At 55.2% G+C, this 27,302-nt stretch overlaps 2 protein-coding genes across 4 annotated transcripts; one reads left to right on the top strand and one right to left on the bottom strand.

The window, feature by feature from the left end:
- Positions 1 to 422: 422 nt before the first annotated feature.
- On the bottom strand, positions 423 to 13,611 carry ACTN3 (actinin alpha 3). 3 transcript variants are annotated; one of them, XM_065881549.1, is made up of 21 exons: positions 13,119 to 13,324; positions 9,568 to 9,682; positions 9,270 to 9,389; positions 8,882 to 8,968; positions 8,713 to 8,800; positions 8,158 to 8,236; positions 7,986 to 8,067; positions 7,153 to 7,238; positions 6,741 to 6,833; positions 6,069 to 6,299; positions 5,796 to 5,943; positions 4,636 to 4,786; positions 3,964 to 4,072; positions 3,727 to 3,867; positions 3,284 to 3,466; positions 2,478 to 2,612; positions 2,183 to 2,362; positions 1,612 to 1,758; positions 1,431 to 1,496; positions 797 to 955; positions 423 to 714 (listed from the first exon to the last, which is right to left on the bottom strand). In XM_065881549.1, exons 1-21 carry the CDS (start codon positions 13,266 to 13,268, stop codon positions 556 to 558), a joined length of 2,709 nt encoding a protein of 902 aa, XP_065737621.1. In that variant the 5' UTR covers positions 13,269 to 13,324; the 3' UTR covers positions 423 to 555. The 3 variants fall into 3 exon arrangements, with proteins under 3 accessions (XP_065737621.1, XP_065737622.1, XP_065737623.1); XM_065881550.1 differs by lacking the exon at positions 13,119 to 13,324 and adding an exon at positions 13,452 to 13,611 and having other exon boundaries at positions 556 to 714; positions 9,568 to 9,715; XM_065881551.1 differs by having other exon boundaries at positions 556 to 714; positions 797 to 959; positions 1,420 to 1,496; positions 13,119 to 13,205.
- Positions 13,612 to 14,352: 741 nt separating this feature from the next.
- ZDHHC24 (zinc finger DHHC-type containing 24) lies at positions 14,353 to 20,342 on the top strand. The gene is made up of 3 exons (XM_065882520.1): positions 14,353 to 14,699; positions 15,860 to 16,137; positions 19,743 to 20,342. Exons 1-3 carry the CDS (start codon positions 14,419 to 14,421, stop codon positions 20,036 to 20,038), a joined length of 855 nt encoding a protein of 284 aa, XP_065738592.1. The 5' UTR covers positions 14,353 to 14,418; the 3' UTR covers positions 20,039 to 20,342.
- Positions 20,343 to 27,302: the final 6,960 nt, after the last annotated feature.

Here is a 27,302-nt window from a genome sequence, read left to right as displayed (position 1 = left end):
TTGAATTGTGGTAGCTAGGAGGATCTTGGGGTGAAGGATGATGTCTTGGCAGCCAAAGCTGGGGCAAGAACCCTGGGCTCGGGTAAGGAGCAGGGGGAAGAAAATGTTCTCGTCTTAAAGCCAGCTTTGTCCTCTGTAGGCTCAGGCTTTCTGCCCCGGCTTTCCTCTGATGCTATAAATTTTCTGGTCCCCCCTGGATCTGGGGACAGTGTTGCCTTCCATGTCTAGAGAAACTGTTGTAACCAACCTTTTCTAACACAATAAAGAGGTGTCCTAGACCCCAGTGTGGTGTGAATGTCGGACCCTGAGGGCAAGGAGGGGTGGTGAGGACCCCTGGAGGAGGGTCACGGTCAGGCAACTGGTCCTGCCCAGAAGCCTGAGGGCCCAGCTTCTGCTTCAGGAGGCAAAAGGAGATGGAGAGGGGCCCACTATGGCTTTTTATTGAGAAACACTTGGCCGGTCATTCTCTAGGGCCCTTGCTCCGAGGGATGGATGGGATCAGCCAGAGGAAGCACCCTCTCTCCGGACTTGCATAGAGAACCTCAGCGGTCAAGGTCAGAGGTCGCTCTCCCCGTAGAGGGCACTGGAGAAGGCCACATAGTCCAGGGCTCCAGCTGGAGCCCCGGCCCCCTTGTAGGGCACCATGCGGTGGATGCAGTACTCGGCCTGCTCAGCTGGGAGTTCCTGCCGCAGCTCCTCAGGTGTGATGTAGTTCTGGGGAAGAAGAGGGATTGAGGGCCCATAGGTCCCGTTCCCTGCCCCCGCCCGCTAGCCCCCTGCACCACCAGGGACTCACCTTGTCTCCCGCCAGGATCTTGAACGAGGCCACAACCTGCTCAGCCGTGTCGGTCTCGGCTGTCTCTCGGGTCATGAAGTCGATGAAGGCCTGGAAGGTCACGACCCCGGCTGCGTTGGGGTCCACCATGGTCATGATTCGAGCAAACTCCACTTCCCCCTGCAGGGTTAGAGGCCGGGCACCGTGCCCGGGGGTGCTTAAGCCAGGAGGGCTCCCAGTGTCCCCCTGGCCTGACAGCTCCAGTGACAAGGTGCCCCCTTTCTCCATAGGCTGTCCGCTGCAGCCTTAGCTCTAGGTCTGGGAAATCCTTTCTGCTAGGCCGTGCTCTGCTTCCTGCCCGCGGCAGTGCCCCCTGCTGCCCGTCGGTCCTGACCTTTTCCTGGGCCTCTGTAGTGCTGTTTCTGTGATGTAGAAACGTTGCAAGCTCAGGCTTTGGAGTCACACAGAACAAGGTCCAAATCTAGTGTCTTTGGGCAAGTTAATTTACCTCTCTGAGCCTTTGGTAGCCCCTGTGTGAAATGGGGTAATTCTCCCCAGCCCCAGCGGGTGGGTGAGGAAGAAATGAGGTCGTGTGTGAGGTGGGAGGGACACAGGCACAGGTGGGACGGCTGGGACGCGGCTGGGGGACACTCACTAGGTCGTAGCCCATGGAGATGAGGCAGGCCCGGAAGTCGTCGGGCTCCATCATGCCATTCCGCTTCTGTAGTGAGGGAGCAGATGTCAGGCTCAGTCCCCAACACCGGCCCCCCCCCCCCCCCCCCCCCCCCCCCGCTGCCCCTAAGTCCACCACCGTACAGGGCTAAGCCCCTGCTGACCCGGTCAAAGTGGTTGAAGGATGCCCGGAACTCGTTGAGCTGCTCCTGGCTCAGGCCCTTGGCATCTCGGGTCAGTATCTGGTTCTCCACCTCGTTGATGGTGCGGGCAATGGAGGTGAGCAGCTGCTCCCAGCCCACACGGATGTGCTGGGAAAGCAGAAAACAGGCTGGGTCAGTGGGTGGCCAGTGCCTGGCCACTAGGTCTGGCTCCACCCCCAATTCACTGTATTGACCCTGGGCAAGTCCTCCCCCTTGCTGGGCCTCTGTCCCCATCTGGAGGTTCCACAGAATGACGTCCAGTGGCCCTTCCTGCCTTAAAGTTTGATGATTTATTATGTATTACGTATTGATCAACCAGCCATGGCCAATCCAGGCCTGGGTTTAGACTGCTCTGTGACTGGCCAGGTCACTTTCACTCGCTGGGTCTCAGTATCCCCACAAGTACTTTGGGGGACCTGGCCACGCCGAACTGGGGAACCCCTGGGGCAGATGTGCTGTGTCCAGCTGCGGCCGCCCCAGGCTTCCCCAGCCAGTGCCGCCTCCCCTCTGTCCTGAGCGGGTGTGATCCCACCTCCATGCTGTAGACGGTGTGCTTATTGTCGAACACCAGGTTCTCCTGCAGCAGCTGGTGGTCACCCTCCAGCTGGTCGATGTTGCCCTTGTAGTTGATGATGTTCTGCTCCTGCTGCCGCAGCCCCACCATCTGCTCCTCCAGAGAGCCGGCCATTCCCGCTGCCAGGCGCCGCACTTCCTGCAGGGGGAGCCGGGCAGAATGAGGGCTCCCAGCTCCCGGTGGCCCAGCCCTGGCCCTGCTCTCCCGGGCTGGCTCCACGATCCCAGGCTTACCTCCACCTTCCCCGCCTTACCTCCACCTTCCCCTGGATCCAGGGACCGACGGCATTAGCCTGGGCTGCAAACTGCCGCCGGAGCCTCTCGTTCACCTGTTGCCTTGTCAGCTCCTCCTGCAGCGTCTGGTCACGGCTGGGTACCAGCTTTCGGACCTGGGAGGGAGGCTGGTTGTGCCAGGGGCAGCTCTGGGAGTGGGAGATGGGCTCCAGCCCCTCACACTGCTCCCGCCGCTCTGAGCCAAGGCCTCAGGGCTCTGTGGGGGCCAAGCTCTGAGCGCTCAGCCTCTCTAGGCTCGTTTCCTCGTCTGCAAAATGGGGCCCATGACATCATTCTTAATGAACTTAGATTGTTTTATAAAGGATGTCCACACACCAGATCTAAGTCTGCTTCAATCAGGCCTGCCAGGGGCTTCGCTGGTGGTGCAGTGGTTAAGAATCCGTCTGCCGATGCAAGGGACACGGGTTCGAGCCCTGGTCCGGGAAGATCACACATGCCGCGGAGCAACTAAGCCCATGTGCACCACAGCTACTGAGCCTGCGCTCTAGAGCCCGCAAGCCACAACTACTGAAGCCCGCGTGCCTAGAGCCCATGCTCCGCAACAATGAGAAGCCTGTGCACCACAACGAAGAGTAGCCCCCGCTTGGTGCAACTAGAGAAAGCCCACGTGCAGCAACGAAGACCCAACACAGCTAAAAAAAAAAAAAGAAAGAAAAAAATCACACCTCACAGGAAAATGCTGCTGTTACGGCCATTTTACAGATCAGGGTGGTTAGAATGCATCTGAGCAGGGGGGAGGCAGGGAAAGGCCACAGGCGGCACTGACCGTGTCCCACTTGGTGTTGATGTCCTGCGGGCTGAGGGCGATGTAGGGGTTGGTGGAGCTGGGCCGCAGCCCATATGTTTGGCAGATCTTCTGGATCTCACCCTGGATGCCCAGAATGGCTCCCCTCTCTTGGTCGGCCTCGGGCAATGTTGCTTTGAACTGCTCGTGTGCTGTCACCAGGCTCTGGGGAGGGCAGGCAGGAAGCATCAACCAGCGCCCCCACTTCCCGCAGCAACAAAGGGCAGCAGCGTGCTCCGGGCCATCCAGTGGGGCCAGGGCAGCACTGGCAGGAGAACCCAGGCCTTCCGTCTCCCAGCACTAGGGAACTGGTGTTTTTCTCTGGCCCCCCCATTTCCTAGGAGCCCAAAGGGGTGGCTGACAGAAACAGGCTGCTTCCCTGTCATCCCCTCCAACCGCCCCACACCTGGAACCCCTGCGCCCACCTGGGTCTCCTCCACCGAGTGCACCAGCCACACGTCCTGCAGGTCCTCCACGGCGCCATCCAGCCAGTTGTTGAAGGGTGCTACCCGCCTGGCAAACTCCAGCTGCAGCTGGTCGATGGTCTCTAGGAGCTTCTCCATCCGCTAGGGGCCACAGGGATGGCCAGTCAGCAGCCTGCCCAGCAGGCCCTCTCACCTCCTCCAGTTTCCAGCCTCCACCTCCCTGGCCCCCAGCCTCACCTCTAGCGCATCCCGCCTCTTCTGGGTCAATGTGCCCAGGTTGTCCCACTGGTCGCAGATGGCCTGGCAGCGGCTGTTCACCGAGGCCGCCTCGTGGTAGTCTAGCTCACTGGGGGCGGGAAGGGGGGCAACTTTGGGGCCAGAATCCAGCCCAGATTCCTTCCTGACTGCCCTTCAGGGGCTGGAACCTGGGCATAGTGGTGGTGAAGGCATAAGGGAGCCAGGGGAGTTGGGGGCGAAGCGGGGCTTTCCTAGCGCAGGGGCTTCCCAGCGCATTCCCGGGAGAAGGGAGTCCTCAGCTCCAGTCCCTGGAGGAGCTTGGGTGGAGGGGCAGGGCCTGGAGTTTTGGGGGCCGGTTTCCAAGAGGTGGCACAAGGCCCAGGCTGCTGGTGAGGATTGGGCCTGCCTGAAGCTGAAGGGAGCCGCCAGGTTTGGGGGCAGGTCGAGCGCCAGTGTGGGAAGAACGTGGGTAGCAGAGTGGGCTCCGGAGATGGGGAGAGGGTTACAGGAGGAGGGCAGAGTAAGTGGTGACGGGGAAGGACATGGGTGCCAAGGCAGGGTTACCCAACCAGGGAAAGCAAAAGGTCTGGAGGGCTACGGGAGCGGGGAGAGGGGGTGGGGCCAGGTAGGGGCGTGGCCACCCCGGGCTGCCCCGCAGCAATCCGCGCCTACTTGAGCTCCTGGGCCAGCGCAGCGACGTGCTCCACGCGGTCCTGGTGCGCCGCCAGGTCGCTCTCAAAGGCCTCGTGGCGCCGCAGCAGCGCCCGCACCTCCTGCAGCGAAGCCGACTCATAGTCCCGCTGGCTCAGCATCTCCTCCTTCCCTGCTCGGAGAGAGGCCCGGCTCAGGTCACCAAGCAGCAGCTGCGACAGGAGCAGGGAGTCCAAGCCGGGCTGTGTGACCATGGACGGTCCTCATCTGTGAAATGTAGGTGATCACGCCTGCCCAGCCTACCCTCAGGGTTTGCTCTGAGACACTATGATAAAGTTAAGTGAAGCTCCTGTTCCAGGGCATGGCCTGTGAGTGACGTCAGAGTCCCTTGACCCTGCACAACTTGGGGTGGCCCTTGGTACACTTTTGGTATTATTCGATCGCAAAGTGCTTTCCAATGACTCTGTGAACCCAGTGAGCCCTTGATCCATTTTCCTTTGCTTACCCAGCCCAGCACTTGGTAGACCCTCTATGAATATTTGTTGGATGAATGAATAATGAATGTAAATGTGCTTTGAGAATGACAGTTACCATAATTATGCAGATAAGACCACAGTCACAGTAATTGCAGCAGCAACCATTTATTGAGTGCCTCTGTATTTTGCAGAGAAGGTAACTGAGGTTTAGAAGTTCAAAGGCCTGTCAGGATCACATAAATGGCTGTATATTTAAGGAATTATTCTGTCAAACCACTGCTATTCAATATGTCCATAATTCATTATTAGCGTTCATTATCTTTTTCAGCAGGACTCATTCAGTTATAGGATTAAAAGCCTTGATAGAATACAGAGCGAATGTTTGCACCCAGTGATATATTTGATTCATGCAATATTTTGGCATCAGTATACTTTGGGTATAATGTAAGTGATGTTAGTGGGGGGACTCACCTTTGGACACCTGCCACATACACAAATAAAGTGCTAAATGACAAATTAATCAGAGCAGACCTACAGAAGACCAGAGCCAGGAGAAAGTTAGGGGCCTGAGTTTACAGATAAAGATACTGTGGCCCCAAAAGGGGCAGTGACTTGACTGCACAGCAAGTCAGGGTGGGACTAGAAAACAGATCTCCAGCTTCCTTGCAGAACACCAGGACAGAATCAGGCCCCAGAGGTACCTACCCCGGGTCCAGGCTTCGTGCAGGGAGGCCTTCTGCTGGAACTTCTCTGCCAGGTGCTGCAGCCGCTCCAGGCGCCGGATCTCCGAGAGCAGCCAGTCCTCATAGCCCTTCTCCGCTTGCTCCAGCCCCCGCCATGCATTGGCTATGTCCTATGGGGCAGGCAGAGGTGCCCGCCATCACAGTTCACCCGTTATACAGACGGGGACAGAGAGTCCAAGGTCACCCGGAGGATGTGGGCAGGGCCGGGGTCACCACCTCCCCTGGCCTGGCTCACCGAGACCAGCTTGCCCTCAGATGGCATGAAGGCGGGCCGGTGGCTCAGCCGCAGCTTGGTTTGCAATGTGTTGAAGTTGATCTCCAGCTGGCACTTCTCCTGCACGCGGGGCGGCTTGTGCAGGCGCCGATAGTCCCGGAAGTCCTCCAGCTTGCGCTGCATGGTGTTCTTGCTGGGCTCGCCCGTGCGGTTCTCCAGCCACGGCACGGTGCGGCGGATCCATTCCAGCAGCTGCGGGGCCAGGCAGGGGCAGAGCAGAGAGCGCTGAGTGGGCCTGCTCACCTCGCCCACCCATCTCCACCCACACCCAAGCTGTGGCCTGAAGGCCGGGCCTCAAGCAGAGTGGGGGTCCCCGCTCGTCAGGGCAGGAGCAGGACGGTTAACTTCTGAGTCCAGGGACCAGTGTAGGTCGGCAAAGCACAAAGGGCCAGAAGACTGCCTGAAGATGAGTGAATGGAGAAATTAACGAGTAACTGGATGGATGATGAGTGGATGACAGGAGGCTAGGTGGGCGGAAGGGGGCCGGGGGTGGGTAGAGATGGCAGGAGGAGGCTGGGAGAGGCCACGGCTACTCTGAGGAGAGGTAGGCTCTGCAGGTCCAGGCCAGGGCTCAGCTGGGTTGGGAGAGCACAGGTAGGGGAGAGGGGGAGGTCCTCTCAGCCCCAGCCTCACCTCACTGGCCAGCTTCTCGTACTCCTCCATCAGCTTCTCGTTCTCCTGGTTCACGGCCAGCACCTTGCAGATCCTGTTGGCGGCTGTCTCTGCCTGTGGTGGGAGTGCGCGGAAGGGCTGGCGTTAGAGCAAGCTGCCACAGACACCCCCGACCCAGCCTCCCTCTGCAAACCCTTCAAACCTGGGCCCACGCAACAGAGGAGAGGATGAGGGGGCACATCTTGTAGGGTAAGGATGGGCTCCCAGGCCAGAGGCCTCTGCGCCTGAGCTCCCCCAAGGATCGAGTATGTGCGGCTGGGACAGTGGCACTCCCACCCACATGGGGCCTGGCACCTCCAAACGTGGAGATGCCGCCAAGCTTGGGCCCCTGGGCCCACACGCCCAGCCCAGGCAGCAGCAGCTGAGCCCCTACCTGCTCCGCCCCCGCGAAGGCGTGGTAGAAGCAGGAAACGTAGGTCATGACGGCCTTCTCATCGGGCTTTGGGGTGTTCACGATGTCTGCGGGATGGCAGCGAGGTGTCGACTGGCCGAAGCCAGGGGTGGGGAGTGGGCTCCTGTCCCCACCCAGGCAGAGAGTTCCCTCGGGACGGTAGGGTGCACAGACATCTAGTCATGGCCACTAGCTGCCAGGTGCCCCAAACCCAGCTCTTCCCTGGAGTCCTCTCGGATCACCCCAGGGCCTACCAACCTGCCCCTCTGTGGGGTGAGGAGAGCATGAGGGTGTGGGTGAGTGAGCAGACCCTGTAGCCCTGATGAGGCGCCAGTCCGCACTGCCTGGTGTCTCTAACCATCCCATACCTTGGTCTGTCTGCCTGTCTGTCTTTCTCCTAAGTTCACATCCAGGGTACCAGGCACAGTAGGTGCCCAGAAAATGTTTGCTGGTTCAACTGACTAAAGCCTTTACGGGCCCAGGGACAAGAGGCAGGACCCACCCGAGAGCAGCTCCCAGGATGGGTGACCGTCATGCCGCCAGGTGACCCAGTTTACTGGGATATGGGGTAGAAGATGGAGCCATTACATGAGGCAGAGGCGGCAGAGCCTGGTTCCACTGGGTGGAGAGGGACAGGGGACCGGACACGGGCTCCTGGAGAAGGGGGACTGTTGGCAGGGAGGATTCTGCCCAGGGAGCAGGGTGAGGGGCAGAGCATTGCAGGAGGAGGGAGGAGCAGGGACAAAGGTGTGGAGGTAGGACCGTGCCAACTGGTGCGTAAGGGGAGTCCTCGCCCGGGCGAGGCTTACTCTCACCTTCCGCATCCAACATCTTGGGGATGTCCAGGTACTTCTCTGCCACCTCGAAGGCAGTGTTCAGGTTGCCGATGGGGTCATCCTAGATGGTGTGCGGGGTTGGCGGGGAGAGGTGAAAGGTCAGCTGAGGGCAGAGACTGGGAAGTCGGGGCTGGGGGTGGCGGAGGCCTACCTTGCGCAGTTTGGCGTAGTCAATGAGGTCGGGGCGGTGCCGGTGGATGAGAGCACAGAGGGCCAGGCCATCCTTCCAGCTGCACAGAGAGAAGGGGGGTGTGGGCGTCAGGCCTGGGTTCAAGCTGCGGCCCTGTCCTACCCTCGTCCCAGGAGCACCCCTATCAGGACGGCCTCATCTGTAAAATGGAGTAAAGTCCAAACTCCTTGGCTTGGCATTTAAGGCCCTTGATTGCCAACCTGGGACCGTTTCCTCCAAGCTCATCATGGTTCCTTCACATCCTTGTGCTTAAGCTACACCAATTTCTAGATGTTTTTGGTCTCCAGGTCTTTGCTCACAAGGTTCTCTCTGGCTGGAACACCCTTCCTGGGATGTCTCCCGTGCTCCCTCCTCCAGGAATTTCCCCCTTGCCCTCCTGGATTCGATTCAACATTGACTGAGTCCTCCTATTTTCAGACACTGTTGCAGGAAGTTGGCTGTGACCTCTCCTGCCCTGTGGCTTATGCCAGGGCCCAGAGCCCGGCTGAGGCCCCACACGCTGATGGGCAGACGGACCTGGTGTGGAAGTTCTGCACATTGACGTTGCGGTATGGCGCCGTCTTCCGCTGACACCACAGGAGCAAGCCCTCCTTGGCCGAGGTTTCTGGGCGGGGACGGGGGTGAGTGTTGGTTGGGGAGGGCTTTGGGCCAGCCCTCTCACCCTACCTGCCTCCTTGCCGCTCACCTTCCACGGAGATGTCCTGGATGGCAAAGCGAAGGATGATGGTCCAGATCATGCCCAGGGTCATCTTCAGGTTCCCGTCAACAATCTCTGCAGGGTGGGGGGTGGAGACACACTCCACCTGGCACTTGAGGCCTTGGCTGCCCTCCCCCTGCTCCGCCCTCTGGCCCTTGTCCCCATCCCAGGGCCGGCACCTAGTAGGTAGGTGCTCAATCATTTTCCTTCAAAATGATTCATTGAACACCTACTGGGCGCCAGGTCCTGCGCTGGCACTTTGGGTACCTTCGCTCCGGACAGTCCCTCCTGCGAGGCACGGACGGTTATCCCCATTGTTGAGATGAGGGACCGCACCCCCGGCCCCTGCCCAGGCCTCCTCCTGCCACCGCCTCACCTTCGGCACCGATGGACACCAGCTTCACCCCCTTGCTGGCAATGAAGTCCAGGGCCTTGTTGACATTGGCGATCTTGTGGAAGCGCATCTTGCCTTTGTCTGGCCTGGGCAGCCTCTCTCCTGGGTGTGAGGGGAGAGGTCAAGGGTCAAAGGTCATGAGAGGAAGCTGAAGACATGGTCCTCAAACTTCCCCCTCCCTCAGCAATCCCCCTCCAGCACTCTGATGTCACTACTCCCCCAGCTCTCTGGGTTTTCCCCTGTGTCCTGGGGTCCCTGTGCACTGATTTGCACCCCTCACCTGAAATGACCTCCAGGAGCAACATGAGTTTGAGGCCACTGCGGAAATCCTCCTCGATGTTCTCGATCTGGGTGCCAGCCTTGCGCAGGTGCGAGTTGCACCAGGCAGTGAAGGTCTGGGGGCAGAGGACAGTGCTCAGACCCTAGTGCTGAGGACAGCGCCCTGGCTCCTCTGTCAGGGCAGATCTCAGAGCCCAAGGCCCTGGATTCAAGTACCAGCTCAGCCACTGACTTGCTGTGCATCTGGGGCCAGCCCCTTTCCCTCTCTGAGATTTAATTCTCCTGGAAAAGGAGAAATGGGGTCTGGGGCCCATTCAGGTCCCAGTTTGGACTTGGGGTGCCTCACTGCCGGCACAACAAGCACTGAAGGGGGAATTAGAAACCTGTAAAGCAGACACTCCAAAGTGTGGGGCTCTCTGAGGCACAAGGGTCAGTGCAGGGTGATACTGCCTCAAATCTGAAAAATTCTGTGTTGAAGTAGAATAATGCTCTGGGCAGTTGAAGCACTGAGGGACTGTGCACCTGTGTTTTCATTATCTCGGGCTCACCGATCTCTTAAGGCTGTTGTGAACTGGCCTTCAAGCAGACCATGAGGCTGCAAGAGCTTTCTGCAGGCTGTAGAGGGTCAGCTGGACTCTCAGGCCCAGGCTGACCTAGTTTCTGGAGGAGACTGCCCTCCCTCACCGGCCAGAGTATGCTTCTGCCTCAGCCTCTGTCTGAGATGGGAGGGGTGGTATACGGCTGCGTGTCTTTGGGGGATGGCAGTGACCTAGTGCACAAGTTTCTACCAGCCTACCAAGCCTCGAGGCCCTGGATTCTGCCATCAGCAGTCCTTGGTGGAATCCATACTTGGGCTCCAATCCCAGCTGAACTACTCACTCTCTGTGACCTGGGATGTGCCCCTTGACCTCTCTTGGGCTCAGTCTCTCCATTTGCACAATTAAGGGTTCAGACTCAGTGATGTCTCAGGTCCTTCTTCCCCTGACGTTGCAGGATTCTGGAATTGAGAGCATCCCCCCGCCACCGCAAAGCAGATACTCCAGGGAGGTGGCCCTGGAAATCATTTGGAATTCTTTCCCTCCGCTGTGTAAGTGGGTGCTGGGTCGAGATAGGGCAGGAGGAAAGGCAGGACTGGGTGAGGCCTCCATGGTGGAGGAAGGGGCATTTTTCATTTGACAAACATGACTTTTAATGAGATTTGCTCCTTGCCCTAAAGGAACTCACAGTCAGTCAAAGAGTCCTGTTGGTCTGAGAAGTGCTGGGAGAGACTAGTATTGGGGAGACTAGGGGAGGAGTTCTTCATATCAAGTGGGAGACCTCTTGGGGAAGGTTAATAATTGATCAGAACTGTGATGGAAGAGCAGGAGTTACTCAGGCAGGGAAGGGCAGGCAAGGGCATTCCAGGCAGGGGCAGCCACACGGGCAAGTGCTTGGCGATGATAAACAGTTACTAGGTTTGCGGAGCTACAGCTATCTGGGCACTGCTCTGGGGGTGTTGGGGTATACGTAGTGAGAGGCAGGCCGGAGGGGCGGCAGAGGCCAGGTCATGCACGATCTTGAGTGCTAAGCCAGGGAGTCTGAACTTGATCTTGAGGGCAACAAGGGAAGCTTTCAGGCAGAGGACAGGGAGGGGCTGCACTGTGTTTTAGAAAGCTCATTCTGGTTGCAGAGGGGAGACAAATGGCTTCGCAGAGCAGAAGGGAGAAGTGAGGAGGTGCCGACTGAGACCAGGGTGAGGGAGGAAAGGTGTCAGTGAGTGGGACAGGGCAGGATCAAGTGGATGAGATGAAAACATTTGTCCTTGCTAGAATATAAGCTCCCTGAGGCGCTGTCTTTAATTTTGTCCCCTGCTGAATTGCTGGCACCTAAAACAGTGGCTGGCACATACTAGGACCTCCCTAAGAAACAATGAATGAATGTTTGCAATGAGGTTGAATAAAGAGGACTCGGTTATCAGGTGGGGGAGGCAGGAGTGCTTCAAGACAGGGAGGAGAAGCAGGCATGGGGGTGGGACTAAAGCTGAGCACAGAGATGTTCATTACATTGTAATAAACAATGTTAGATGAGAAACAACCGGAATGTCCAACTCCAGGGGGTGCTGATGAATTTACAGAGTGTCTACTCTGTGCGATCATTGAATGAGTCAGTGAGGTGGGTGGCTGTAAGTTGGGTTGAAAGCAAGTTACAGACTAGCCTGTATCTTATGAGGGGCATGTGGACCTGGATCTGGGAGAGGCCTGGGTGGGTGCGTGGGGGGGATAGGAGTTGTTGCAGAGCAGATGGCAGCTGGAGCCAGGGGCAGGGATGACATCACTGGAAGACTGCTGGACCCAAGGACCACAGCCCTGCTTGGAGACAGGTGCAGGAGGAGCCTGGGGGGAGGCGTGTCACCCCGGGCATCCTAGCCGAGTCAGCTGAGCCTCCCAGCCCCTGGGGTCATCTCCTATCAACTAACCCAGCATAAATGATTCTAAATTCTGGGATTCTCAGATCCTGCAAATTCCACCAAACACCCCTGTTCCCCTGCCCTTTCCTGGACTCATACACTGTTGGCAAGTGCTGAGCAGGGTCTGATGACCTCGTGGTACACTCCTACCGCTGTCCTGCCACACTCCCCAAAGTTTCCTCACTCCAGCCTGGATCATTTTCTCTTTTGGGTCGCCAGGTGTCCTGCCCCCTCCACTTGGGAAAGTCTGCGAGTGAAAATAGATCGGGGAGGGGTGGCCCGAGTGCCTTACAAGGCTGGGCCTGGGCAGCAGCTGCCCATGTGCCCCTCTCAGCTCTCCAAGGTGCTGCCTCAGCACGAAGTGTCTATCTGGCCAGAGAGTCAGGTTACCTACCGCGAAAGGGAACCCAGGGCTCCCCTCCTCCCCGACCTTGTGGCCTTTTCAGCAGATTCAGGGCCCCTGGGGTAAGGAGGGGTATCTTGGGAAAGAATGGGGGTGGGGCAAGCAACGGGCAAAGACCCTCAGGTTGCGGGGAGTCCTGTTTTCTGACAGCATATGATTTGGGTCCTATCTCAGCCCCAGCTTCCTCATTTAACAGTTGGGATAGAGTGACCACGGACACCACGCTGGAGAGAACATAGAGAGGGTGGGGAAGGGGTCTGCGACGGTTACCCCTTCCCCACACTCCCAAGTCCTCTAGCTGCCTGGCTGCAAGTCCGCAGGTGGGGTCTGGGAATATTTCACTAGAGAGTGGGGTTGTGGAGACAAAGATCATTCTTCCCGACCCCACCCACACCCTGAACTTGGATCTCCCGGGCTTTGCCCAAACCATATTCCTTAGCAGAAGTGGAGCAGAGGGCCCAGGGGAATGAAGCCTGTGGGGTGGGGACCCCTGAAAGTCTTCTTGTCCTAAACCCCTCGTGAGGGTCTCCAGCCCTCTCTTCGGGCCCTAGGGGACAGCAGAGGACTGATGGTCAGAGCCTGGGCGAGGAAGTGGCACTGAGGGTTAAGACAGGCTCTGCCCCTGACCTGCTGAGATGCCAAGGACAAACCGCCTGGCTTCTCAGGCCTCAGTTTTGCCATCAGGAAATGGGCTAGCACTCACTTTTCGCTGCTGCTTCTCCCAGGCCGGGTCCAGCAGCAGGTCGCGGTCCCAGTCCTCCTCCTGTTCCATGTACTCGCCGCCGCTGCCGCCGCCGCCTGAGAAGGGCCCCTCCCCGGTCCCCAGACCCTCGGGCTGCATAACCATCATCATCTCGCTCGGGCTCCTGGCTCCGCTCCGTTCGGCGCGCTCCAGAACATGGGGGCCGCGTTAAGTAGCACCCGGCCCAGCCCCGGATCGGATTCCTGCTAAATATGGGGGAGAAGGGAGGGGCCGGATGGGGGCGAGGCCACTCGGGTCGGGACCAGGCAGCAGGTTGTCCTGAGGCTAGGAGACTGCAGAATTTGGGGGCACTGGGGTGTACCCCGTGGCGGAGATCCGGGGTTCGCGTTCCGGCTCCGCAGCTTAGGCGCTGTGTGACTCTTGCGAAAGCCACGGGCCCTCTCTGAGTCTGTTTCCTCACATGTACAACGAAGATGACGATAATAATAGGGGCTGCAGGGCTTCCCTGGTGGCGCAGTGGTTGGGAGTCCGCCTGCCGATGCAAGAGGACGCGGGTTCGTGCCCCAGTTCTGGGAAGATCCCACATACCGTGGAGCGGCTGGGCCCGTGAGCCATGGCCACTGAGCCTGCACGTCCGGAGCCTGTGTTCCGCGGCAGAAGAGGCCACAACAGTGAGAGGCCCGCGTACCGCAAAAAAAAAAAATAATAGTGGGTACACTGCTCTAGAAGCTACCTTTTGGGCCTCATGACCCTTTTCCTGCGCCGCGCTGGTGGGAAACAGGGAGCACTATTCCCATTTCACAGTCAGAAACACCGAGGCGCCGAGCTGTTTTGAATGTTTTCTGGGGTGATGAAGGGAGACACTAGAGCATGGGGAGGGGCTCCAAGCCAGCTGGATGGGCCGAAGCAGGGCTATTAATATCGGGGCGACTAGAGGGAGAGGAGGAATGTGCTGAACCGCGAAACACCGACAGCACCCAAACTGCAACTCAATCCTCCCGGAGTGCGGGCCAGCGGGCCCAGCGCGCGGAGCTTCTGCGGGAGGGGCGGGGCCTGCGCGGGTGGGCTGTAACCGCGCTGCCCTACCGGCTCTAGCGCCAACGAGATTCCAAGCATCTCTTTGGCTCGTTCGGCCGTTCAATCACATCTCCGTATCTGCGGGCCCTCCCCGTGAACCTCAACGCTCGCTCACCCCCTTCAGAGCTTCTATTGGTCGTAGCAGACGTCCGTTTGCCACTCTCCCCGCCCCAATACGGAAGCGGCGGGGTACCCGGGATCCGACCGCTAGTGGGTCCAGGCCATGGGGCAGCCCAGGGCTGTGGGGAGCGCAGAAGGGGCGTCCGCGCGGCTTCCTCTTGTGCTCACCGCGCTGTGGGCCGCGGCCGTGGGCCTGGAGCTGGCCTACGTGCTGGTACTGGGTCCCGGGCCGCCCCCACTGGGACCCTTGGCCCGGACCTTGCAGCTTGCGCTGGCAACCTTTCAGCTGCTCAACCTACTGGGCAACGTGGGGCTCTTCCTGCGCTCGGACCCCAGCATCCGGGGTGTGATGCTGGCCGGCCGTGGTCTGGGCCAGGGCTGGGCGTGAGTGGGGCACGGGATCTGGCGGGGGGAGAAGCGGGAGCTTTGGGCAGGGGGAGGGCCTCAGGACCTGAAGATGTTAGAACCAGTTTACAGTAAGATCCGCTTGAACCAGACGGCAGAAGGAGTATCATTAATCCACTTACAAATATTTGAGTACCTACTACGTGCAAGGTACTATTCCAGGCACTGGAGGTACAATAAAACATATTCCTGATTTCAGGGAGGGGGCAGATGATAAACTTTAGGCGTAATAAATCAGAAAATAATGTAGAATGTTAGGTGTTGGTGGTAAGGAAACAGAAAGAGCAGGATAAAGGAGACTCAAATTGCAGTTTGAAATAGGGTGGTCAAGGTAGGCCTCATTGAGAAGGTGGCGTTTGAGCAAAGACTTGGAGGGGGGAGAGTTAGCCACAGTCATCTGGGGGAAGAACGTTCCAGGCAGAGGGAACAGATGATGCAAAGACTCTGAGGCATTTGTTTGCCCAGCATGTTCCAGGAACAGCAAGTGTGGCCAAAGTGGAGTGAGGGAGGAGAAGTCAGAGACGTAAAGACCTTGTAAGACCTCGAAGACTTTGCTTTTTACTAGAAGTGAAACGGAGAGCCATTGGAGGGTTTTGAGCAGAGGAGGGACATGACTTAGATTTTATTTACTTGATTTATTTTTTTCTTGACCGTGCCAGGGATCGAACCCGGGCCCTCGGCAGTGAAAGCGCCGAGTCCTAAGCACTGGACCTCCAGGGAGTTCCCCTGACTTAGATTTTAGTCTGGCTGCTGGGGTGAGACTACACCAGTTGGGACAAAGGTGGAGTCAGGGAAGCCAGGCAAGAGGCAGTTGCAGTAATCCAGGGGGGAGCTTATGGTGACTTGGACGGAGGTGGTAACAGTGGAGGACAGGAGAAGTTTGCTTCCGGATGTTAGAGACCAGAGAAAGGCCTCAGGACTGGGGCTCTCAGAGCTGGAAGAGCCCTCAGACCTGCTGTGCCAGGAATGGAAGGGCCTGGGAAGTGGTGTTTAGCCTGCATTTACCTGTGAAGAACCTGAAGCTTAGAGAGGGCAGGGGCTGTGCCTGCTTCCCCAGGATGGGCTCAGGGGCTGACCGGGCATGAAATGGGGCACTCAGAGCTGCTGGGGGAACTGACCCTGTGGTTCCTTCCCTGCAGTTACTGCTACCAGTGCCAAAGCCAGGTGCCACCGCGCAGCGGGCACTGCTCTGCCTGCCGCATCTGCATCCTTCGCCGGGACCACCACTGCCGCCTGCTGGGCCGCTGCGTGGGCTTCCACAACTACCGGCCCTTCCTGTGTCTGCTGCTGCACGCCGCGGGCGTCCTGCTGCACGTCTCTGTGCTGCTGGGCCCTGCCCTGTCGGCCCTGCTGCGAGCCCACACACCCCTCCACACCGCCGCCCTCCTCCTGCTGCCCTGGCTCATGCTGCTCACAGGTGGGGGGCCGGGGAGGCCTCCGCAGAGAGGCAGAGGCCCATTCTGGTAGGCGATGGGATTTCCGCCTGGTTCTCCAGGCGGCGCCCTGGCGACCTAGTCCCCACGTCAATTACGGGAGGTGAAGGGAGCCTGGTGTTCACTTGGGTGTGCGGTCTGGTAAAATACAGGGCCTCAGCGTAGGTACAGAGTTCTGGCTGAGAGAATCAGGGGAGGAAAGACTAGTGGGATTTCACCTAGAGGGGGATGGGACGGTGAGAGAGCATTCTAAGTGGGGGGCATTCGGAGCTAGGGGAGCAGTGTGAACAAAGGCTTGGAGGTTGGGCACGGAGTAGTGAAGACATTTGGTGGGAATTGTGAGAATTAAGGCTAGGGCAGTAAGTGAGGACTGGATGGTGGAGGGCCTTGAATGGAGTGTGAGGAGTTGGTCCTTACTTGACTGGGCAGTGGGGAGCCAGTGAAAGTTACAGGCAGGGGAAGGTCCAGTCTTTGGAAGTGGGGAGGGGATGTTTTGAATCAGGAGACTGATTGAGAGGCTGTGTTCTGGTTGACACTTTCTTCTGACACCACCCAAGGTACAAACTCCACTGTTGTTTTTTTTTAAACATAATAATTATTATATTTTTGAAGATGTTGGGGGTAGGAGTTTATTAATTTATTTATTTTATTTTTGCTGTGTTGGGTCTTCGTTTCTGTGCGAGGGCTTTCTCTAGTTGCGGCGAGCGAGGGCCACTCTTCATCGTGGTGTGCGGGCCTCTCACTATCGCGGCCTCTCTTGTTGCGGAGCACAGGCTCCAGACGCGCAGGCTCAGTAGTTGTGGCTCACGGACCTAGTTGCTCCACGGCGTGTGGGATCCTCCCAGACCAGGGCTCGAACCCGTGTCCCCTGCATTAGCAGGCAGATTCTCAACCACTGTGCCACCAGGGAAGCCCCCCACTGGTTTTTTATACTTTGTTCTCTGCCCCCCAAAACGCTTTGGGCTTGCTTTTCCCTGACTCCTTCCTCCTGACCTGTCCACGGTCCTCTCTGTAACCTTGTCCTGCAATTACTAAACTCCCTGACAACTCTGAATAGTGGCTCTGTCTCATCCTATCCAAGCCCAGCTCTGTCCCCAGGACCCCCTCCCTGCAGCCCAGGGCGCGTCTTGGGAGGCCCAGTGGGGCTGTCAGGGTTTTCCTGTGCCCACACTGGCTTCCTGAGCAGCCCTCCTCTGCCCTCCTCATGACCCCCCTGCCTCCACTGAGACTCAAGCCCTCCAGCTGCTCCTGTCTGCACGCTCCCAACCTCCGGTCATCCACAGTCTCCCACTCGTTCCCCGCAGTCACCAAAGACTTGGGCTCCGGCCTCTCGTCTCCCTCTCAGCCCTGGGCCTTGCTGAAGGCATAGGTATCTGAAAGCGTGGGTGAATGGCCCCAGTCGCTCAGCTTCTTGACCTTCTCCTCCCCTCCTCCCTTCCCCTACTCCCACATCCTCACCCCAGTCGTGTCAGAATCCAAAATGTGTCACCTCCCAGAGCACCCCATGTCACCCCTCTCTCTGCCCCCACCGCCTCTCCTATCCATCTCTCATTCTGTGCTCCGCGACCCCCCTCCGGAGCTCCTGGCCCTCACCTTTCTGTCCATCAGCACCTTCCCCCTTCACCACCCCAGGTCCAGCGTAGCGCCCTCATTTCCACCAGCCTTCCGCAGCATCTCATCTCAAGACTTTTTGCTCTGTCTTCCTTCCGCTGTGCCTTCCTGGCTTCTCTGTGTCTGCCCTTGGCTGCGGAGAGCTGTCAGAGATGCCTGGTACTATGTGGCAGTCGGTGTCATGTCACGTTCATGGCTGCTGACCTCAACAGGCCCTCAGCGGTGCCTGGCTGCCCTGGTTTCTCATAAGCTTCCTCCCCCTAATGGCTGCAGCTCAAATCTTCCCACTTTCCTGTCCTCCAAGCCCCAACCTCTCCTGAAAATACATCACAGAGGAAATTAGTCATCAGATGGCACGTCCAGAATTGGCTGTCCCATCCTGGAGGCAGAAGCTCACTGCCCCGCCTTCTCCTGGTGCCCGACCCCTCCTCCCTGCTGGGAGCCCTCACACCATGGGTCACTTCTCCTCCTGCCACTCCAGGCTCCCTCCACTGGCTTCCTTTGGGTTTTCCCAGCTGGTACAAAGCCTCTCTTCACCCCACGTCCTCCTCTTCCAGCTCATGCCTTCTGGCTCTTCCATCAGCAGCCAAGTCAAAGGACTTGCCTGGGCTATAGGCTGCTTTTCCTTGCCTCCCACCCATTCCTCCACCTGCTCCAAACTGGCTTCTGCCCCCACCCGTCCTCCGACACTGCCACAGTCCCCAGGCCTCTGTCTCCACAAAACCCAGAGGACCCTTCTGTGTTCTTTTCTTGCTCATGAGACCTTTCAGCCTCATAAAACTGCTGGCCTTCAGCCTCCTTAAAGGGCTCTATGCCTGACGTCCCCGACGGCTTGTGCTTTGGGGTTTCCTCCTTTCCTTCCTGGTTTCCCTATATCTGATCCCTAAGGACCTGGTTTCTGGGCTGAGGTCGAGACGCCATTCTCATCTCCCTACACACTCTGCCAGGTCTCGGAACCGCCCGGGTACCAACCACTCACAAATCTGCGTATCCAGCCTGGGCTTCTCTCCTGAGCTTCCAGAACTGTGCACTCACTTGTATCGCAGGCACCTCTCCATCCTGCCTCAGGACCTTCACACAGAATGTGTTCTCCCCTCTTCACTTAGCAAATACCTCTTTAACCTTCAGGCATCACCCAAAATATCCCTGTCAAAATAGATGAAGTTTATTTCCCTGAGCCTCTTATAAGTTTCCATGTCGTCTCCCCGCCAGTAGGCTCTCTTTTTCTATTGGAAAAACATTCACGTAACATGAGACTCATAATTTTAACCATTTTCAAGTGCACGGTTCAGTTGCATTTAGTATATTCGCAGTGTTGTCCAGCCATCACCACTGTCTAATTCCAGACCATTTTCATCGCCCCCAGTACCCATTAAGCAGTCACTCCCTATTTCCCCCTAGTGCCCCCAGCCCCTGGCAACCACTAATCTTCTGTCTCTATGGCTTTATCTGTTTGGGACATTTCTTACAAATGGCCCCATACGATACATAACCTTTTGTGTCTGCCTTCTCTCGCTTGACATAACATTTCACGGCATCTTGTAGTTCATTTGTTCACCTGATACTTACTACCTTCTGTGGGTCAAGGTGATGCAGGATGCTGTACTTTTCCATTGTCACACACATCACAGCTGTAACTAAGTAACTGAGACATGATCTCTTGAATGTCTGTCTGTGAGCTCCCTGAGGTCGGACATGCTACCTGCCATTCATCCTGGTATTCATGGGAGGTGCTCACAAGTTTGTGATGCATGAGTGAAAGTCGCGTCTAGGGCAGGGGGCTGTGTCTGCCCGTTTCACCAGTGTGTTCCCATCAGCCGGCATGGGTTGGCCAGGGAGCAACAACTCAGTGTTTGCTGAGTGGAGGAATGCGCCCTGCTTCATGGTGGAGTAGGGGACGGGAGGAGGGCAGGAGCTGGGCTCTGGGATGGCTGGGGCCTGCTGCTTCTCCTTGACCCTCTCTGCTCTCTCCTTGCAGGCAGAGTGTCTCTGGCGCAGTTCGCGCTGGCCTTCGTGACCGACACGTGTGTGGCGGGTGCACTGTTGTGCGGGGCTGGACTACTCTTCCATGGGATGTTGCTGCTGAGGGGCCAGACCACGTGGGAGTGGGCTCGGGGCCAGCACTCTTACGACCTGGGCCTCTCCCACAACCTGCAGGCGGCCCTGGGGCCCCGCTGGGTCCTTGTCTGGCTCTGGCCCTTCCTGGCCTCCCCGTTGCCGGGGGATGGCATCACGTTCCAGACTACAGCTGATGTGGGACTCATGGCTTCCTGACTCCAGGAAGAGCCTGAGCTGTACAAGGAGTGGGGAACAGGAGAGGGGACTCAGATAACTCATTTCAGGCCCACCCCCAGCCTCAGAAGGGGCGGCAGGCTGGTACGCTGGTACTTGATGCCTGCTTTCGGCAACTCCAGCCCTGCCCTTAGCCTTGCCCTTGCCCAGCTTGGACTCCTAGTGTCCAGGGCTTGGGCCCTGCGGCTCTGCCTCTATCAGTGACCCCTGAGTACAGCGAAGGGTCTGGCAGGGGGCTGCTCAGCTGCCCCTTTGCCAGGTTAATAAAGTGCCCACTTGGTTCTTGGACTCCCTCTGTCTCTGTGGGTTTCTGGACCTTCACTGTTTCCAGGGCTGCTGTTTTTGGTTCCTCTGATTGGCAGGCCTGGGAACCACAGAATGCCTGAGGGTGTGAGCAGCCAGGGCTCTGCCTCCTGCGGCCTTGGGGCGGTGGGGTGGGGGGCGTGGCCAGCAGCTTAAGGCGGAATGTAGTGTTCCAGGGTATGAGAATCCAGAATTCTTCCCCAGGTTCAGTGCTTTATAGTTAGGAACATTTCACAGCAACAATTTCAGTGAACTTCTCTCCAGCTAACCTGGTGCACTGGGCAGCAATTATGTGGGTGATAAAGCTCTGAGAGTTGATGTGATAAGATCACGTGGTAGTAAATGGAGGAGTCCGGATTTGAACCCAGACCTTTGTGCTTTCTCCTTCACCCTTGAACAGCTGAAAAAATCAAGGCAGAGAAATCAGGTGGGGCTGTTCAAGCATCTGTGCTGGCTGGATGGTGCTGAGACTGTTAAGCTCCTCCTCTCTGGACGCTTCAGGAGCTACTTGTTAAACACTTTTATTTAAATATAGTAAATAGACATTTCCAGTTAAATGTGGCAGGTTTAAACATGTGAGTTTGTTTCCTCTTAAAATCTAAAATGATAGTAAAGAAATTAAAAATGATGTAAATTTACAAAGACAAAGAAAATAGGAGGGAGACAGCACTAGACCAAAGAGCCTGACAACATTCTGAAAGATGGAAAGTGGATAGAGGCTCATTTACTCTCTTAGAGAATTAGAAGTTGAGATTAAGCGTTCCCTTCTTGGAGGGGCCAAGAGGCAGCCCGATTGCCCCCAGGAGCCCTGGAGAGGTTCACCGTGGAAGGCAAGGTTTGGGGCTGACAGTAGGGCCGGGACTGATTCAAGGTCTCTATGAGAAGCAGCTAGGTTGCCCTGCCCCCCAGGACCCACCTGACCCCTCGCTACCCCGCTGGGGTGGAGGCGGGGCTTTTCGAAGAAGCTTTGCATCTCGGGGGGGGGGGGGGGCGGGCCCTGGGGAGGGTTGCGGGTGAGGGACTGGACCAAAAATGGAGTTAAGTGAAAACCTACAAGTGCTGCTGGGGGAGGGGAGTAGTCCTTCAGTGACATGGCAGGCTTGCCTTCCAAGAACCCGCAGAGAAGCCCACCCTTCTGACAGGCCCCGCCCATGCCCACAAAGGTTTGAGCTGCTAAGCCTTCTTTGTTTTTCTAAACAGCATGCTCTATTACTGTTTTTTAACTCTGTTAGGAACTTGGTGTACCTGGCACTTTGTGCCGTACCTAAGCATTGGAAGACTTCTGTTTCCTCTACTGCTTTACCCCTCACCCTCCAGAATATCTTTTCTTGTTTTTTTTTTTTTTTTATAGTGAAAGGATACAAGGAAATAGTTATAAAATAGAAACAACACCCTCCCCACCCCCATTTAAGAAATGGATACTATTTCCTTTGAGGTCCCTGCTGTGCCCCTCCCTGGTAGAGGAAACACTGTGCTGTCTTAATCATCCCCTTGCTTTGCCCTGTGATTTTATTACATATGTTTGTACTGGTTTTGCATGTTTTTGAATTTTATATAAACGGAGCCACGCCATGTTTATTCTTCTGTGATTTGCTTTTTCCTTCAATATTTCTAAGATTTATCCAAATTAACGTGTGTGGCTGTAGAGTACTCCTTTTCCTTGCTGTATAGTGATCCATCGAATATACCACAATTTATTTTTCTCTCTTGTCCCACTGATCATTTTATCTACCCCTGTGTATGATCTCCTAAGATCTACTTGGCCCTTGCTCTTCCATATAAATTTTAGAATCAGCTTGTCAAGTTCCACCAATAAAACCCCCCCTTGAAATTGTGACTGGAACCCAACTGAATCTATAGACCAGTTTGGGGAAAATCAACATCCACATGAAATTGAATTTTCCAGTTCGTGAACATGGTGTATCTCTCCATGTAATGTTTTCAATAAAGTTATGTATGTTTTCTCATAAAGATCATGCCTTTTTGGGTTAGATTTATTCTTATGTATTTGATATTGTGATGCTATCATTCATAGTTTATGAAAATAATTTTCTTGTGTCCAGCAAATCTAAAACTTATTTATTTCCTTGAAAATTCTTCTGGGTTTTCTGTATTTATAATCATATCTATGAAAAGATAGTTTTGTTCTTCCTTTTTAATTTTTATATCTCTTAAATTTTTTTTTTTGGCTGTGTCACGCAGCTTACAGGATCTCAGTTCCCCGACTAGGGATTGAACCCAGGCCGTGGCAGTGAAAGCCCAGAATCCTAACCACTAGACCACCGGGGAACTATCTCTTATTTTTCTTGCCTCTGTCTGGGTGGAAGAAAGGGTGGCTACCCTTGACTTGTTTCTCACAATAGAGGGAATGATTTCAATATTTCACCATAAAATATGTTTGCTGTGTTTTTTAATTTAATAGATGACTTTTATTAGGCTGAGAAAGTTCCCTTCTATTCCAAGTATGTTGAGTTTTGATTCTTTTACTTTCATTCTCTGCCTCTTAAGAATGGCCTGTAGATGGATTGTTTAAATCTTTGTCTTCTAATAACTGAAGTACAGTCCATTCTTTTTGGCCACGCCACACAGCATGTGGGATCTTAGTTCCCTGACCAGGGATCAAACCTGTGCCCCTTGCAGTGGAAGCACAGTCTTAACCATTGAACTTCCGGCCAGGGAAGTCCCAGTATTCAGTCATTTTTATCTATTGTAATTAACGTTCTTGGATATATTTCTACTCCTTTATTTTGTGCTGTTGTCCTATCTTGGCTAGTGTTTTACCCTTTTAAGTTATCTTTTTGCTGGGTGTAGAATTCTAGGCTAATAGTTATTTCTTGTCAATATACTGAAAATTTTATTCTGTCTTCTGGTGTCTATTGTTGCTGTAAGTCAGCTGTCATCTATTTCATTGTTTTGTTGTTACTGTTCCTTTGAAGATACTTTCTGTCTCCAACTGCTTTTAAGATTTTTTTGTCTTTGGTATTCTACATTTTACTGTGATGCGTCCAAGTGTGGTTTTCTTTTTATTTACCTAAATGAGATTCCTTAGGTTTCTTGATTCTATGAATTGATGTCTTTCATCAGTTCTAGCACAGAGTCTTAGCCACTGGACCACCAGGCAAGTCCCCCTCCTTGTCTCTTAATAGCTCCTATTTTCTCTGTTTCTGGCATTCTGAATAATTTCCACAAATCTATCTTCCAATTAAGTCTTTCATCAACTGCTACACCAATCTATTGAAGTTTTTTTGGTTTTTGTTTGTTTTTGTGGTTGTACCAACTCATAGAGTTTTTTTTTTTTTTTTTTTTTTAACATCTTTATTGGGGTATAATTGCTTTACAATGGTGTGTTAGTTTCTGATTTATAACAAAGTGAATCAGCTATACATATACATGTGCTCCCATGTGTCTTCCCTCCTGCATCTCCCTCCCTCCCACTCTCCCCCTCCCACCCCTCCAGGCTGTCCCAAAGCCCCGAGCTAATATCCCTGTGCCTTGCGGCTGCTTCCCCCCAGCTATCCACCCCACCACGTTTGTTAGTGTGTATATGTCCATGACTCTCTCTCGCCCTGTCAAAACTCACCCTTCCCCCTCCCCATATCCCCAAGTCCGCTCTCCAGTAGGTCTGCGCCTCCATTCCTCATAGAGTTTTATGTGTCAAATGTTTTATTTTTCATTTCTAGAGGTTCTGTTTGGTTCTTTTTCAAGTTTGCCTGCTCATTTTATATACTCTTGCTGTCTTACATTTTAAGTTTTTTTAAAAATAATTTATTTTTTGCTTATTTATTTATTTATGGCTGCGTTGGGTCTTTGTTGCTGCCCATGGGCTTTCTCTAGCTGCGGCGAGTGGGGGCTACTCTTCATTGCAGCGTGCGGGCTTCTCATTGCGGTGGCTTCTCTTGTTGCAGAGCACGGGCTCTAGGTGTGCGGGCTTCGGTAGTTGTGGCTCGCGGGTTCTAGAGTGCAGGCTCAGTAGTTGTGGCACATGGGCTTAGTTTCTCTGCAGCATGTGGGATCTTCCCGGATCAGGGCTTGAACCCGTGTCCCCTGCATCGGCAGGCAGATTCCTAACCATTATGCCACCAGGGAAGCCCAAGTGTTTTTTTTCAAATTATTATTTTTTGGCCATGCCATGAAGCATGTGGGATGTTAGTTCCCTGACCAAAAATGGAAGAATTATGAAAAAAGACATGGGGGTCCAGGAATTAGGGAATCTAGCCCAGAACATGGCAAACAGAACTCTCAGGAGAAGTGCTCGCTGCAGTTCTAGAGAGCCAACAGCATTCACTTAGGCGGGGGATGAACAGAAGTGTACAGAAAAAAGAGGAACTGTCAGACTGGGAGGAGGAAGAATTAGCAATCGGTATAATATAGAAAACTAAGCAAATGAAAAAAACAGGGCAATTATTAACTCCATGAAAAATAAGTACACAAAAAAGGTAATTTAATTATAGCCCAATCCTTGGCTCTGTAATAAGTAGATAACTTTCACACAGTAATCCAAACAGTGAGTATGAATTTACCTAAAAACTGGGGAGAAAAGGAGAGGGCAGGGTGCTCCCACAAGAGAGCTATAAGCCTCATCTATTACGATAGGGAGCCAAGAAATAATGTCTAAGCATAAACATATTTAAAGAATAGCTAAGAGAACTGTAGCATGGGAGCAGTACTGGGGAATGGGGAGAGGCTTGCAGGATCTTAGTTCCCTGACCAGGGACTGAACACGGGCCGCTGCAGTGAAAGCGCGAGTCCTAACTGCTAGACCACCAGGAAATTCCTGAGAGGCTGTTTTCTTGTCCTAAACTGCCTAATTCCATAGTACCAAGTAGGTCCATGTTTTTAGATACTTAAAAAAAAAGGCAGCACCACTCTCCTCATCCTTAACGTACAGCTTCTTGGAGCTCTAACTGGCGAGGGCATTGGGTATCATGCACAGTTTCTCGCTTTGCATTGCTTTACTTACACTGTCCAGACCAGTACAATTCACATATTTTTTAATAATAGGTACATTGTAGTATATCATATAAACTCACGTTAGGTTGGGCTTAGGAATAGTTTCTCCGCTTTCATCATCATGAATAACTATGAGTTGAACCCAGATCAGACTTCTTTGTTCCGAGTTCACACAGTTCATCGCTTCACCGGGGTGAAAGGGATTGTGAGGTCATCTGGCCCAGCCCCAGTGACAGCTCCAGTGACAAGGGGCCCAATACCTGCTAGGGCAGGCCCTTCCATCTCTGATAAGCTGTCTCAGAAGACTCTTCAGGTTAAGCTGAAATCTCTCTGACCGACAGCGACACTCGCTCTACCTGTCTTTCCATTTCCAGACGAAACCTCCCGCTTATTCCAACTGTGCCTCAGTCAGCTTGATCTAGAAAGTCCAGACCACCCTGATCCAATTGGTTTGTTTGCGAGTGGCTGGACTCTGCAGAGAGGAGGGGATGGGGCTCTTTCTCTGGTCCAGTCCCCTTGCTTCTCTTAAACTGGCCCCAGAATGCATTCCCTGGGGAGGACAGGGGGTGACTGTGGGCTGTCCCTCACTGTCTCCGGCACAGAGGCTGTTGCCCGGCAGAATCAATCAGCTTGGGGCCCTTGGTCTCAAGAGCAAAAGCTCTGCACTTACTCCTGCACTTACTTTCTGGAGTTGACTCCTTGTTTCCTCTAGAGGGGCTGCCAACTCTAGGATGTTAGAGCTGAAGCTGGTCAAACTGCCTCATTTTACGCTTGGGGAAACTGAAACACACAGGGATTTGGGTACTTCCCACAAGCCTGAGCTGTCTGCCACATGCTAGCCTGTACCTGGTCAGACAGAAGATACAGGTCCTTCCTCAGGCAGTAGGGTTCCTGGCTCACAAATGGCTCAGGGCGGCCCTGGTAGCGCTAACTCAAAAGAAGGCTGTGAGGCAGGCCAGGCAGACTAGCCAGGGGGCTCCAGGAAGCACCAAGGGCCCAGACTGTGGGTCTCTGATGCTTAAGGTCTAAACATGTACCTTCATTCAGTCTTCAACCTGACTCAACGCCTATGGTCCATGCCTTTCCAGTGAATCTCACACTGTGGCCACTGCCCAGTGAACCTGCCCCTCACCTGACCGATCTGGGCTCCGGGGCACAGAAGAGCATCTTGACTGGCAGTTCTAGGCTTCTGCCTCCCAAACCCCCTCCCCAGGACCCCAGAGACGCCCCTCCTGTGTGCCGCGGCCCCACCTCTGCTCTGTCTCTCTGAGCCTTCCTCTCCTGGGGTGCTTTCTGGGCACGAGCATCCAGGTCGGGAGCAGCAGCTGTGTGGTCCTCAGAAGCCTGGTGGGGGGCTGGGGCCACTAGCTCCTGCACGGCGCTCTCTGCCCCCCGCAGCAGCTTCTCCCTTGGCGATCTTCATGGAGCATCACAGGCCTGAGACCCTGGCTGAGCCCAGGACTTCCTGTGGGAAGGCAGCTATTCCCGGGGCCCCCTGCTGAGCTCACGAGGGGAGATCAGAGCATGTGTTTTGCCTGCAAGCTGAGCTGGGAGGAGCCAAGCCTCTGGAACCCCAGGGAGCAACAGGGGGCTCAGTCTCACCCAAGAAGAGCCTCTGATTGTCTCAGGCAAGGCCCCAGCCAATTCTGCCGCAGAAGCAGAGTGACATGCCTAAGGGAAGCGGCAGACGAGGAGGCTGGGCCTATGCCCTCATCTCACCTCGAGCACTTCAGAACTCTGCCTTCAGACCTGGGAGTGGCTTCTGGGGAAAAGTGGGGAGAAGAGAGAGCCCAAAGGGCCAATGCCTGGGTTTCCCTGAGGAGGACGGAGCCCAGCCTCCTGGGGACTCACTGCCCTGCTGCTACAGGTCACCCAGCGGTCAGGGTGGTGAGAAAGGGGCTCTAGGAGAGGAGAGGGAGGCTGTCGCCCAGCACCCTGCTGCACTGGAGTGGGCCTGGGGCCGTGGACTCTGCCCGACTCAGTGGGAGGGGCT

Source organism: Phocoena phocoena, chromosome 8, assembly GCF_963924675.1.
Source record: "Phocoena phocoena chromosome 8, mPhoPho1.1, whole genome shotgun sequence".
Taxonomy (NCBI): Eukaryota; Metazoa; Chordata; class Mammalia; order Artiodactyla; family Phocoenidae; genus Phocoena; species Phocoena phocoena.
Note: the sequence above shows the minus strand (reverse complement) of the source record. Positions and strands in the feature narration are given on the sequence as shown.

Coding starts and splice junctions, on each gene's coding strand:
- ACTN3 (XM_065881549.1), bottom strand. CDS start 13,268: ATGATGATGGTTATGCAGCCCGAGGGTCTGGGGACCGGGGAGGGGCCC. Junction 4,787..5,795: donor GCACGAAGCCTGGACCCGGG/GTAGGTACCTCT, acceptor CTCTCCGAGCAG/GGAAGGAGGAGATGCTGAGC. Junction 956..1,430: donor TCTCCATGGGCTACGACCTA/GTGAGTGTCCCC, acceptor CTAACCCTGCAG/GGGGAAGTGGAGTTTGCTCG.
- ZDHHC24 (XM_065882520.1), top strand. CDS start 14,419: ATGGGGCAGCCCAGGGCTGTGGGGAGCGCAGAAGGGGCGTCCGCGCGG. Junction 14,700..15,859: donor GGTCTGGGCCAGGGCTGGGC/GTGAGTGGGGCA, acceptor CCTTCCCTGCAG/TTACTGCTACCAGTGCCAAA. Junction 16,138..19,742: donor CTGGCTCATGCTGCTCACAG/GTGGGGGGCCGG, acceptor CTCTCCTTGCAG/GCAGAGTGTCTCTGGCGCAG.